This window comes from Anastrepha ludens, chromosome 4, assembly GCF_028408465.1.
Source record: "Anastrepha ludens isolate Willacy chromosome 4, idAnaLude1.1, whole genome shotgun sequence".
NCBI lineage: Eukaryota > Metazoa > Arthropoda > Insecta > Diptera > Tephritidae > Anastrepha > Anastrepha ludens.
The window spans coordinates 6,577,478-6,591,305 of record NC_071500.1 but is presented as its reverse complement, the minus strand read 5'-3'; the positions used below and the strand labels follow the sequence as shown (position 1 = coordinate 6,591,305).

The window sequence follows — 13,828 nt, the reverse complement described above, 5'->3', positions numbered from 1 at the left end:
AATAATTTCGTATTGCATTGAGCTTGTCATGTTGCCATACAAACAAATGTTGAGATTTTTATTAATTTTTTTCTTCTAAATTTTATTAACAAATCGAAAACCCCCACAAAAAAAAACAATATTATTTTCGTTAACAACAAAAATGAAAAATAACGTACGTTACACACAGAAGGACATTCCGAGATAGTAGACTGTATGGGTAAGTTGCATGATAAACAACAACAAAATGAAAAAATACAAACTTCCGTTTTCAATTTCATGAATTTTATACTCCGAACAAAAAACAAAACTTTTAAATGTTAATGAAAAAGCGCTTTGAAAAATTTAAATGAAAGAAGAAAATAGTATGAAAAAAAAAAAACAAAAACAAAGCGAATGCGAATGTGAATGCAAAATAAACTGAGGATTGGTTGGCATATGATTTGTTTTTGTTTTTGTTTACTATTTAATTCTTCGAATTCTTAACTTGGCTATGCCCTTACAGTAGTTCCTTCACTGTTTATTGTAGTTTGTGTTTTTTCTTTCAATATTCTACTACAAAAAAAAATTAAACAAAATTTAAAAAAAACAAAAAGAATTTAAAAATAACAAAAATTAAAAAAAAAACGCTTTAGTGAGTTCAGTGATATTTAGATCTCGTTTTTCTTGTTCACGATATTAAATCTACATTTGTTACCTCTTTTTAAAGTTTTGGACGATTTTGAATGCTTAAAATGCCTGCTTTTCATGTCACTACTCTCAACTTAAGGTTTTCAAAGAAAAAAAAACTCAACTTGATGGTTAATATACTTATGTACATACATATTTACATTTTTCCGTCTAATTTCCAAATTCTCAATCATTGAATTCAAAATCTCATTGTAAGACAATTGACAAGAAGTAAAGTAGCAAAATTCTACCTATCCAAATGTTGTTTTGTCGTGCATTCTCAACTTCCACTTTTTCCCTCAATCGTATGCGAACATACGCGACACATCGTATTTCTCTCTATCTATACATGAAACACCCATACAATCATACTGAAAGTCTCGCTCATACGCCATATGTATCATATTATGAATAATTTCTATTCACTTACGTTTTATTATTTATTTATTTATTTATTTATTTATTAGATTTTGATTTCACCTCTTTTGAGTTGGTACACTAATTTGTTTTACATTCACGTACTTTCCCTTAGCGACCACGATTCCTCATACAGACAAAGCGATTCCACAGCCGACATTGAAATACAGCATCGCAATTCGGGAGAAGAGCGCTCGAAAGAGAAATGACGTTTGTAAATGCTACCCAAATAAATATCAAATCACTCAATTTATTTCACAAACAGTCAATACGACTGAAATATATAATTTTTTGTGTTTGTAATTAGTTTTTTATAACTCAATATCTACATAGTGTTTCCGTTTACTTTTGTACATAAAAATGTATTATTTGATGATTTGATTTTGTTCGAAATAAGCTTTTAGTTTGCTGTAAGTCTCGTTAATGATAACAAGTAAAGGTATTTTACGCATAACCAGTTTTGTTTTTATTCAAATTGGGATACTTGGCGGTCCAAAGGGTTCAATAACAAATTGCCAGTAGACGGTTCTGCACTTGAACTGCATCTCGTATATTAACTCTTAACGGCCGAAAGGGGACATAGCATCTACTTATGCGATAGAAAACGAAAGGCCCCAATACGTGGGCATGAAAAGAATTCAGTTTTCATTTCATTTATTTATCATGGCTGTAGTTTTCTTCAACAATTATTGCAACTTTGTGCATCCGTGGTTTGTTGATCATACACTGACAAGACATATTTACCGTAATATAACGTTTTAAGGCGTAAATATTGTGGAATATTCACAACAGATCTGTCGCATTGATATTCAGTGCAAATACATATAATATATTGGCGTCTTTCAACTTTCGAGTATTTCTATTATATTATAATAAGGTTTAGTTTACTTTAATTTTAAAAATTAATAAACATAATAAAAATTTCAGTAAATATACAAAGGCTAAGATTATGAAAATAACAGTAATGAAGACGCATACATTCTGCATAAAGATACGGAAGTACAAAGAAATGAGAAGCCCATGACTTATTTACAGTTTGTTAAAAAGTTAACTCCTCAACTAAGAGGAGATTTTCGAAGAACAGTTCAACCCCAGGGAAATGTAATATCCAGAAACTGAAAATCGACTTGTTGGGAAATTGCCTATTCCTCGGTTTGGAAGTAACAAAGACTGCCGAGTATGTTCCGATAGAAAGATTAAAGGCGGCCATACGCGAACAACCAAATATTGTTCACCAGGTCCCGCAAATCCATCACTACACATTGGCAATTGCTTCGAAAAATATCATACTTTTAAAAATTATAAAAATTAGTTTCATTTATAGATTTATAAATCAAGTGAATATATTGAATTCATATCTAAATAAATCAGTTTAAATGTTTAGTTGACGGCAGTTTTTTTTTGACATATTTTTTTGTAATAGTGTAGCATCAAAGTAATCGTAAAGTAAAAAGTAAAAAAAGATAGGCGGCTTGTCAACAGGATTTTGGCGCTTCAAGAAATCTGAAACGAAAAAGTTAAACTGGTTATTATTCTGTAGACCTGTCATTCTGGCAGGTGCGACAATGGGACAATTTTTTTGAAAAATAACAAAATGGCGGATTTTTGAAAAAAAGGTATGTTTTTCGGGTGGAAATCAGGGCTGAAAAGAAACGAAAGTAGTACCTGCCAGAATGACAAGCCTACAGAATAATAATTAGTTATGTCGAAAAAAAAATTGTTTTTGTATACTATTTGAAGACAATAATAACACACTATAAAATCAAAACGATCGCATTTTATTTTCTTAAAAAAAAATTCCTAAAAATATCTATAAATGAGTATTTGTGAGTATTTTGGTGGTTTTTGCGTTTTAAAAGTGCAGATTTTGATTTTTATTTGTGTTTGAACTTGTGTGTAAAATTGGTGATTTTCTTAAAAATTCTTATTGGTAATTAAAGCAAATGATTTTTAGCACTGAAGAAAAATCGCATATATTAGCATAGTTTGGGGATAAAGAAATCAATTATTTTTGCGTGAAATTCTAAACCTTATTTAAAATGTTTTCGATTATCCGATTTGGGTCAAATATGCACCGTTTAGTTGTAAAATTGCTTCACATTTGAAATGTAGCTTCATAATACCTCTCTCATAGAAGCCTCGGCCTTATTGGCGAAAAGCTCGCGTAATCGTTTTTAACCATCTTCTCTTGATGCCAAAATCTTATCACTCAAAACGTTTTGCAATGATAGAAAAAGCTGGTAATGGCTTAGTGTCAGGTCCGGACCATATGGTGGATGCATTAAAATTTCCCAACCAAGCTTCCGTAGTTTTTCGGCGAGTCACTACAGACGTGTGGGGCCATGCGTTGTCTTGATGGAACACAACACCTTCTCTGTCGGCCAATTCTGGCCGCTTCTAGTCCATGGCTAGCTTCACACGTAGTAGAGATGAGAATTCAGTGTTTGGCCATGCGGAAGCAATGCATGAACCACGATTGTTTTCGCACAATATTGCAGTATATGACCCATTTCTCATCCCCAGTCACTTTCGGCTTAAGAAATGGGTCGATTTCATACCGTTTGACTAAGGCTTCGCAGATAGAAATGCGATCCATCATGCTTTTTGGTGGTAATTGGTGTGACACCCAAACATCGAGCTTCTATTTGAAATCAGCTTTGCGCAAATGGTTTACAACTTTTTTATAATCGATCTTTAGCTCCTGGATGATGCTATGACTACTAGCATGCCGGTCAACTTCGATTATATCTGTGATTTTATTGACATTTTCTCAAGGCGGGTGCTTTCCTTGCGTACATAGTTCTTATAAAACCAATATGGAAAAAAATTTTAAATACGAAGCGCTCTTGATGGGCTATAGAAGATATATTCGCTCAAGAAGGTAGGGGCAATCCACAAAACCTTGAATAATATCAAGCACAAAAGATAAAAACAAAATGGATCACCGATACTGCAGAGATTACAAACTGATAAGTAGGCCAAAATAGTATGAAGTCATAAGATGATTAAACGGAAGGGAACGTAGAGCAATGTTAATGAAAATTTTATAGGGTGCGATCAATTCGAGTCATAGGAAGGATGCATATTCCACTTTAGAACAAACAATTGATGTGCAGAGTAATTTAAAGGTTTAAGGCTTGTAAATTTTGTACAGTTCCGCCTTGCGAACGCTAATATATCATAAGACTAAACTATCAAATGTGATAAAATAAGATATCTTTAAAGGGGCAGTAATATGTGTAAGCATTTCGCGAAAATAATATGTGTTAGCATTTCGAAATATTTAAAAATAGTTGTGCATAAATTTTAAGATCGTCAACATAAATTAACAATTTCGGCATATAAAAAACAGATTTTCATCTCATTCATAAACAAACCAAACACCAAGGACTCAAACTATGTATTATCTGGGGGACTCCAGACAAAACAACATAAGTTTGCAATATTGCTCTACGCTGTTCAAGCGTAAAGTGAATCACTTCGTTATGCGGGGACTTTCTATCAGGCTGTCAATGTGAAAATAACATTTGTCAAAAAATAAAACACTATATGGACCACCCTTTATATGTGGCGAATAACATTTTTTTGTATAACTTTCTTTAGAAAATAAGCGCATTTTTCCCAACCGAAGCGACAAACTAATTGCGTGCTGACCAACCTGGAAAGCTAAAACCCAAAACATAATACGACAAACTGCAAATTTCAGAGAATCAAAGTGATAAAGGTATAAGTGACACCAAGTTGCAAAATAAATTCTGCAGTTTGCGATTTATTTATTAGTAATTTATTCATTTCAAGGATGTGTCGCCATTTTGCAGCAATATGCACTAAGGGTTAAGTTAAATTTGTTCAAAATAAGCAAAATTAATTAATTAACGCTGAGTATAAAGGAAAAAAAAGCGAACATTATTTTTCTTCATTTTTTTTTTTTGTTTGTTTGTTTTTCCTTGTTCACTTCTCTCGGGAGCATAGGGCCTCCACAAGACTAAGTCTTGCGTTGGGTTCGTTAATCTATTTTGATTTCTGACAGGGTTGACAGGGTCTAGCCTGCCGCTTTTTCTTCGTATTTTGTTCAATATTTTATTTTAAATTTTTGTTACACAAAAGAGAATTTCGTCTCCCAATGCCTGCAGCTCACTTCGTTTAATTTCACAATTTTCATTTGCATTAAACACCAATTCAATACGAAACCGTCGGCCTTTGCCCGATCACATAGCGTATATGGATAACGGTTTATGAAAATGAAAAGAGACCTCTTAGAAATAACTGCGAGAGATGACCGAGAAAACATTTCACTAGGCAACACAGCGCACACACACACACATGTGTACATATGTAGAGAAATGTGTCACACATAAATTACACTAACATTTTCGTTTGACGACGCTCTTCGTTTCACATACAACTCAAATGTAGCTCAATGTCAGAGGTACACAAACAACACTTACGAGAAGGGATTATAAACACAGTCAAATAATTACACCAATTCATTTATAGTCTTTTTACAACAAACACAACAGAAAGTAGTAGATACAAATCCAAATCAAAAGCAAAGCAATTACAATAACAAAATTACAAAATTAAAAACAAAAAAAATTCCTATACACTTAAAACATAATCGTAGAGTGTGCGAATTTCAGGAGTATGCTAAACTGCACAAATAGCTTGGAGCCACAAAGTATGAATTCTGGCATCGAACATGCCGCATTGATGGTATCTGAGGAAAAGACCCAACATGACTCACGTAAGAATCAAAAAATCAATTTTCTAAATCTCCATTTGTTTTTTTCCGTATTGTTTGTTGTTTTGTGTTTGTGTACACATTAACCAACTAACAACCAAATAAAGAATCAAAGCTCCTAACCAAACACACACCCAACTATGATACTACTATATATCTATACTTATATACTTGCCTACCCACACACATACGTAAAAAAATATATACATATTCGTTATAATAAATTGAGTACCAATGTGATGTTGTGCCGAATGTATTTGTTTAACTGTAAACGTGTCACGTGTGCAATCAGATACTAACAACTTGATCGAGTAATTAAATTGTATTTGTAAAAAATTATTTATTAAAAGTATGAAGCCTAGACAAATTCATTACTAACAATTAGCAGCCACACTCATTAACTCACACAACTAAAATTAGCTATCAACCGATCGCTCTATATTTTACGCAAACATACATACATACTTATATGCATTAATCAGAAATAAGGATATCTATTAGACTGCTTTTCAATGCTTGTATGTAATGTTAGCAAATTTTAGTTATCGTCTATCGATATTTTGCATTTATTTATACAAATTTATATTTCTGTAGTTTCCTTTAATTTTTATTTACGTAAACGGTGTTATTTTTATTTTATTTTTGTAGAAGTAGTTAAAAGAAGTTTCTGTTTTAAAATAGAAATTCAGTGAGAAAATAAAGAAAAGAAAAATAACACGGGATTGAGAAAGTAAAACAGCAACGAACCAGCTTTATTTCTGGCCCATTGTCCGAATTAACAGCAGATTGATATTATTCAGCCTTACAGTGTCCGTATTAACTGACTTAACTGACTCGATAAAGCTTATGAGACCGCCATGTAACGCACGGGCTGAAAAGTCCCCGGCCTAACAAAGAGAAAAAGTTTTTCTTTTGTTCAAAGCTAGCTTTGTTCATCAAGATAATCTCCACCAAGAACAATGCAAGCATTCCAGCGCCGCTCTAACATTTCAATTCCAATTTTGTAGAACGATTTATCCTTTGCCTCGAATTTGGCCTCAGTTTCAGCGACGACCTCTGCATTCGAGCGAAATTTCTTACCGGCGAGCATTTTTTTAAGTTTGCGAGCAGTCAGTAGTAGCTGGGAGCCGAATCTGGCGAAAACGGTGTATGTTGGAGCAATTCGAAGTTCAATTCATGTAGGCTTGTCATTGCTCAGAATCATCAACTCGATCTTGTTGTTGATCAACAATGAGCAAACGCGGCACTTACTTCGAACAGAGCTTTCTCATAGGGAAATGCTCATGCGATATAAAGCCTACACGTTCTTTGATATCTTAACGGTGTCAGTTAACTCACGCAACTTCACTTTGCGATCATTCAAAACGATTTTGTGGGTTTTTTTATGTTTTCTGGATTTACCGCATTTGGACGTCCACTAAGTTGTGCATCTTTGGTGTCTCTACGACCACGTTTAAAGTCAATGTTCGTCATACATCGTCAGCCATCGTTTTGTTGTTGTTTCTGATGGAGCGGATTCCCCATAACACTGTTCAAGCCATTGCTTTGCTTGAACGGTATATTTTCCCATCAAGAAGCAGTGCAAAATTAAAACACGAAATTGGTTTCGATTTTTTTTTTTTTTTTTTTTTTTTTGAAAATAACAAAAGTGGCGTCACTCTTAGCACAATAACTCACGAACTATTGAATTGAATCTTATGAAATCTTAGCAGCTATTCCTTAACCCTTTTTAAGGCAGAGGCGATATATTTACCACCAACAAAAACTTTATTTATCTTTTTATGTAAGTTATCAAAGGAGTCCTAATTTGTTGCACTGGCAACTAAGGAGATCTGGTTTATTATTATAAAAAAAAAATGACGTTTGTGTGACATATTTTTTCTTGGCGCCACTAGCTGTCAAAAATTGCGGTAATTTTGAAAGAAAATTTGTTACTCCGTGAATCTTCATATTTTTTATTTGAAAAGAGGTCAGAAACTGTTTTTTTTTTATGTATATTATTTATGTTTGTTCTACAAGTTGTTTGCTATACCGTACAAGTTACTATCATATTTAGATGTGAGAAGACTTTTTACTTGGTGGGAAAAATATTCCCGCTGCCCGTGGCATGTTATGTCCATTTGTTGAACTAGTTCCTTCTTTTCTCAGATTTTCATGAAAAATAATGCGTTATTTGAATGAAAATGATATTGAGCAGATGTTGGACATGCCCGATGATGGCTCAGAAGACGGATTTGAGTCTGATGAGGCAGAAGAGTTCAACGTGAATACAATACAACGGCACTACAATAGCACTATGTTCACAATTAGATAACACGCAGCCAGAAGAGCCTTTGATAGTACAGTCATCATCACCCTTAGAACAAGAATTGACTGATGAATCTGAATGTGAAGATGAGTCATGGGGGAAGGTTTTCTGGACATCCAGGCCAGATCCCGATGCATTTGATAAGGTGACAATAAAACCTCGGTATTTATTGAATAGGAGAGCACGGCCAGTAGCGCATTTCAAAAAGTTTTTTAGTGATGAAGTTTTCGATTTGATTGTTACTCAGACAAACTTGTATGCGGAGCAGCAAAATATAAAAAAATTGGCAGCCTGTTGACACACAGGAAATTAGTGCTTTTTTAGGCATTCTCATTATAATGGGAATTCTATTCTTCCACATATCGATTTATATTGGTCATCGGATCCTGGATTTCGTGTGAATGAAATAGCTGAAGTTATGCCAGTAAAACGCTTCAAGAAAATTTTAGACACTTTGCATTTGAACGGCAGAAACAAAAGCCTAAAGTTGAAAAAATGTGAATTCAAGTGGATAACTAAACATGATGTAGCATTTACTGTGTGGCAAGATACTAAAGAGGTTTTATTGTTGACAACTGCGTTTCATCCTAAAGTGGAAGTTACAACTGTACAAAGAACGCAAAAAAATGGCGCCAGGGTAGCTGTAAGTTGTCCTATGGTTGTGAAAGAATACACCAAAAGAATGGGCGGTGTCGACCGTTTTGACCAAGTGAAGGGGACGTAAGCTGTCTGAAGGAGAAGTAAACGCTGGTGGTTGCGGATATTCTACTTCTTGGTGGACGCAAGCTTGACAAACTCTTTCATTTTATATTCCCTAACGTCGAGAGTAGAACAGCTTACCAACTTAGAATTTCGGGTGGCTGTTGCCAGAGGATTGATTAGTGGCTATAGCAGCAGAAAAAGAAGATCAAGCTTGCCTACATATATCTGCAAGAAATCACGCATAGCATGCCCAGAGGTATACCAAAAAACTGTAAATGCTGTACCTGAAGAACTGCGGTTTGTAAACGTAGGTGACCATATGCCAGCAGAGTTGGAGGCTTACCGACGCTGTAAATTGTGCAGCACAAAGATCAAAGATAAGCGTAGCAAAATAAAATGCAGCAAGTGTAATGTCCCTCTTTGCATCACGCCTTGTTTTGCACAATTTCATAGAAAATAATGTCTCAAATTCAGCTTGCATGTGGCTCTGTTGACGGGCAGTGGGAATATTTTTACCACCTATTTTTCCAAAACTTCCGAAATAATTAGTGCTTTTCTTTTAAGTTTATTTTTGTTATATAAATAAAAACATGCCAAAAATATAAGCGCAAGTTATTTTATTACTCTGAATCCTTCTGCCTTATAAAGGGTTAAGGTTAGTACTAACTGAAAAAGAGGTTAATGCTATAAAACTTCTGCCATCTATGTGCTCGGGCCGGGAGTTTTCAACCGATGTGTTAAGATAGTTTCGTTTCGTGTTTTTTTATTGTTTATGTCTTTTCTACATCAAAAATAAAACACATCTTGCACTCTTTTGATGGAGGATTAATGGAGACATCAATTATATTTTTCTACAAATATCAGTCTCTCGAATATATGTAATGGAGTGTTCTATTTTATTTTTAAACCAGTTTTTATAAATAAAAAGAAATGATTTGGATTGATGAAAATCTTTATTTTGACTTTTATGTCTCTCTCTATTGCTTGTCTGTTTGCATATTGCAGCTGTCTAGTTCACAGGTGTCAAATGTGATCGACGTACCACGTCATTTCCTAATATTATAAAACTTCCGATAGGATGATTAGTTTTGCGCCTCGAACTAATTTTTATTAAGCGAAACATTCCGCAAAGTATTTTCCTTTGACATCATTGCCACTTTTTGCTCTGTTTTAAGATAGTCTTGGAGAGTGATACTAGTATTTAGATACTGATCTGTGATCTTGTTTCTGCCCTATCACGCATAAAGAGAGTTAGTCGCCTCTGCCATTACTAACTCACTTTACTTTAGAGTTGTGAGTGGTTAATTAGGTGGCCAGCACCCACTTCGGATTCAGATATGTGCTTGAAAAATATTGCAATAATCTAGGAACTTGTACGACTGTTAAAGTCAGGGGTTCTGGACTTGAAGATCACGAGTTCTGAACAGAATATAGCAACTCTCACACCTCCCATTGTAGATGCGTTTTTTCTGAGATTTTACCTCCGTCCAAGCCACTTGTAGACTGTGGCTTTGGTCATGCAGAGAGATTTTGGTTATTCAATTTAAAGCTAAATTATTGGAGCACCCTCCTAAATATAAAAAGTCAACAATAAGTATCACTTGCTACCATTAACACAGGGAATACACCTCTCAGCCCTTAAAGTTTGATTCGTATTAATTTCGCGATAGCCGATAGCCTTGACTGCTGTTTTGCCTTCCTCAGTTTTGTAATATAATTATTTTTAATACTAATATTAATATTTCATAGCTGCAAATAAATATAGCAAAATTTATTGATTTTACGAACATAATTTTCTCACTGGCTTTCCTTTTTTGAAAACTTCAGTAGAACATAATTAATATGCAGTGCTTAGTCTTAAAAAACATTAGTATTTGTATATTTATATATTTTCTTTTCATTCAATTTGACAATATAAATTAATTTAAAATAAATAATTTGTATCCATTTTTCTAACGATTTGGAATTTTTGATTTGCGGTAAAATATTTAAATGCATGAAAACATAAAATGGCTGGTTTTTTATATTCAAAAACTGCAAAAATTCTCAAACTCCAAAAATGTCTGCGGGTAAACAAAAACAACGTTGATTGTTGTCTTAAATCTGGCCTAACTCATTTCCAATCAAATCAACACAAAAATCAAAATCCTCATTAATACACCAATCAAAAATAATCTAACCGCATCAAACAAAAAAAATATATCTCGGATCTCAATGAATCCTGTATGGGCTACATACATACGCACAAACAAATGTGGAAAATTTTAAATAAAAATGGAAATTACACAAAACCAAAACTTTTGCCACTCCAAACCGAACTCCAAAATTTGCAATGCATTTTTATGAAAAATTATAACTAAAAGTGTTTGGAACCACCTCGTTTTCATTAACGGTTGAAGGTATGGGTCCATATCCGCTAAGTGATAGCACAAATCTCCTGGGTCCGACGACGAGTCTGGCTGGCAGTTCGACGTGTTACACCAACTACGGCACGAACATTCACACGCCAATGCCGGTGCGTAAGTGTCACTACGAGTACGCGTACGATCGCGATAGTTTTCGGCGGCATTCGGCGCATGGCAGGATGTCAGGTAGCGTTTAGTTGCAGTTGCAGTACCTTCACGTACACCACAAAAACAAAAACTCACTGCAAAGCCAAGAATAAGAAATGTAACACCAGCAGCAAAGAACTCATGCACACAAATAAGCACTTACGCCTACACCAACACACACACATATACATATACATACAGTACCCCGCCAATAGAATCGAAACAGTGTCAAAAAGTCGAACTCATATTTTTATTATTGTACAGGTTGTTAAATTCCATAGCTTTTAAGTTTCGCCCCCAGACTATTTCTTGGATTTTTTTTCGAAATAGCAAAAAAAAAAATAAAAAAGTATCATCCTCGGCAATTGAAGATAAAATTTATTAGCATTTATTTGAAAACAAGTTTAAAAACTTTACTTGCATAGTTTTTTCTTTTTATAATCGGCGATTGCAGTTCGAAAAAAACTTAGCTCGTTAGCTCAACGAGGGCAGGTCACTTCAACTCAGTAACTCTCTTTCTTAAGGCAATTGAAATTCGAGCTCAAAAAAGTGCGTCTGTTAACAGAAGTCAAACTTTCAAGGCAGACAAAGAAAGAGGGAGAGACCCGAGAGAGAATGTGTGTGTGAGAGAGAGAGAGAGAAATAATATATATCTAAATAAATTCACAACATTTCCAGTGAATACAAATAGACAAAATTTACAAAAAACGGAGAAGGGTCGGCCGGTGTAGGTAAACGCCGGACACAAACCATGGCAACAACGCGCACTACTCTGAGGGCTTATCACCCGCACAATCGCAGCGATTTCAGGACCGCAGCAGCGGCACAAATTACCACAAGGCAATACCAATAAATTCGACGCCGGAATGGATTGTACTTTATAGTACGCACAAGCACTAGCCAGGAAACGGAAATAAGCGCCAAAAAGTAGGCACCAAAAAAAAACGCAAAAAAATTGGGACCAAAAAACGTCCCAAACAGTAGGCACCAAACAAATATAACGCCAAGAAGTAGGCACCAAAATATATTTCCTACAAGTTTGCACCAACAAACAAGCGCCAAAAAGTAGGCAGTGTTATTAGTCACTAGAAATTAGCAACCACAAGGAACAACTCAGGAAAAAGTAGCCTAAAGTATATCTAAGATATATATATAAGGTATAGCTCTCTCTCTCCTTTTCCACTACCTTATATCTTTTTTCTCTCTCGTGGAACGAAAATGTCGAAAACGTTGCAAGGCTTTGAAATTTTCAAATTTGAAGTTTCACTTCAAAAATATATTCCGTGATGTTGGTCCAGATAGCAATTGCATATATGTACTTCAAACTCATCCTTCTCGCTTGACGCCTCCCTCCTCTTATATTTCGTTTAATTCAGAATATGAAGCATTTTATCACCTTCACAACTACTTATGTATACATATAACACATGGGTCTGCATTTACGTCCTCATGCTCAGATGGCGGTACGAAGCCACTCGCAGTGGCGTGAAATTTCATGCCACTCCCTTCATTGCACGTAGTATAGTTCGAGCTCAAGAATGATAGATGTAAAAGGCATGCTCTTTAGCTATGGTGAAAAAGAAAGTTGTAAAGGAAACTTCGGCTGCCACGTCACTTGGGAGATTCGGCAGACGAATTCTGTACTATCATTTCACATGCATTCACACACTCGCCCAATCAGTACAGACGGCAACGAAGCATCATTGGTTGATTTTTTTCGTATATCACCAACGCAACCTCAGTTTTTTTAAACACATCCCAAGTGACGTCAGCCCATCAGCTGATTCTGTCAAATTTGCTCAGAGCTGAATAACGGTATGATAAAGAGGCCGCTTTTAAAAATCTGTTCACCATTTTTCGAGCTAATCTTTGCTTAAATAAAACAGGTTAAGCATATTGAGAAACTACTTCAGTAAAGACTGAGATATGGGATGATATCTTGTGGCGAAAGGGTTAAGTTTTAGAGCAGACTTAAAAAGTTACCTAGGTGGGTTGGAATAGCTACCACTGCAAACTACAGCGCAATATATTTTTTTGAAATTTATTATTCCGTGCTGAATACTTCTGGCATCAGTAATTCCACTTAGTTATCCGACATCTGGATAAGGTCAGTCAGAAAACGCAGCCTCAAATACGGCGTAATAAAGTGCAAGATATGTACCTTAGGCGCTTGTTGCTCTAAGCAATGATGCTCCTAGATTTTGGACCCTAAAAAAGGAAATTTATTTGCGCACTCGTTTGGTTTCTGAGCCAGATATTCTAAGAAAGCTTCAGCTTATCGAGTCAACATTTTGAAATATTCAGCGCAAAATTAAGGCTCGAATTTCTTCAAGCAGTCAAGGCCTTTTATTTTAAAAATAAAACAAAGGAAGCTCATAAATATTTTTGGTTTTTCGAAATCAGTTTTTATATATCTAAGTAAAGGTTGCGAAAAAACTATGCGGCTGAAAAAAATGTGAA

General features: G+C 34.8%; 1 protein-coding gene across 1 annotated transcript in view; it reads left to right on the top strand.

Annotated features, from left to right (window-relative positions):
• LOC128862431 (glucose transporter type 1-like) overlaps nucleotides 1-13,828 on the top strand; it is an 87,094-nt gene that overhangs the window by 63,258 nt on the left and 10,008 nt on the right. The window contains 1 exon segment of the mRNA XM_054101041.1: nucleotides 5,706-5,809. Within this exon segment, the coding sequence (XP_053957016.1) occupies nucleotides 5,706-5,809 (104 nt within the window).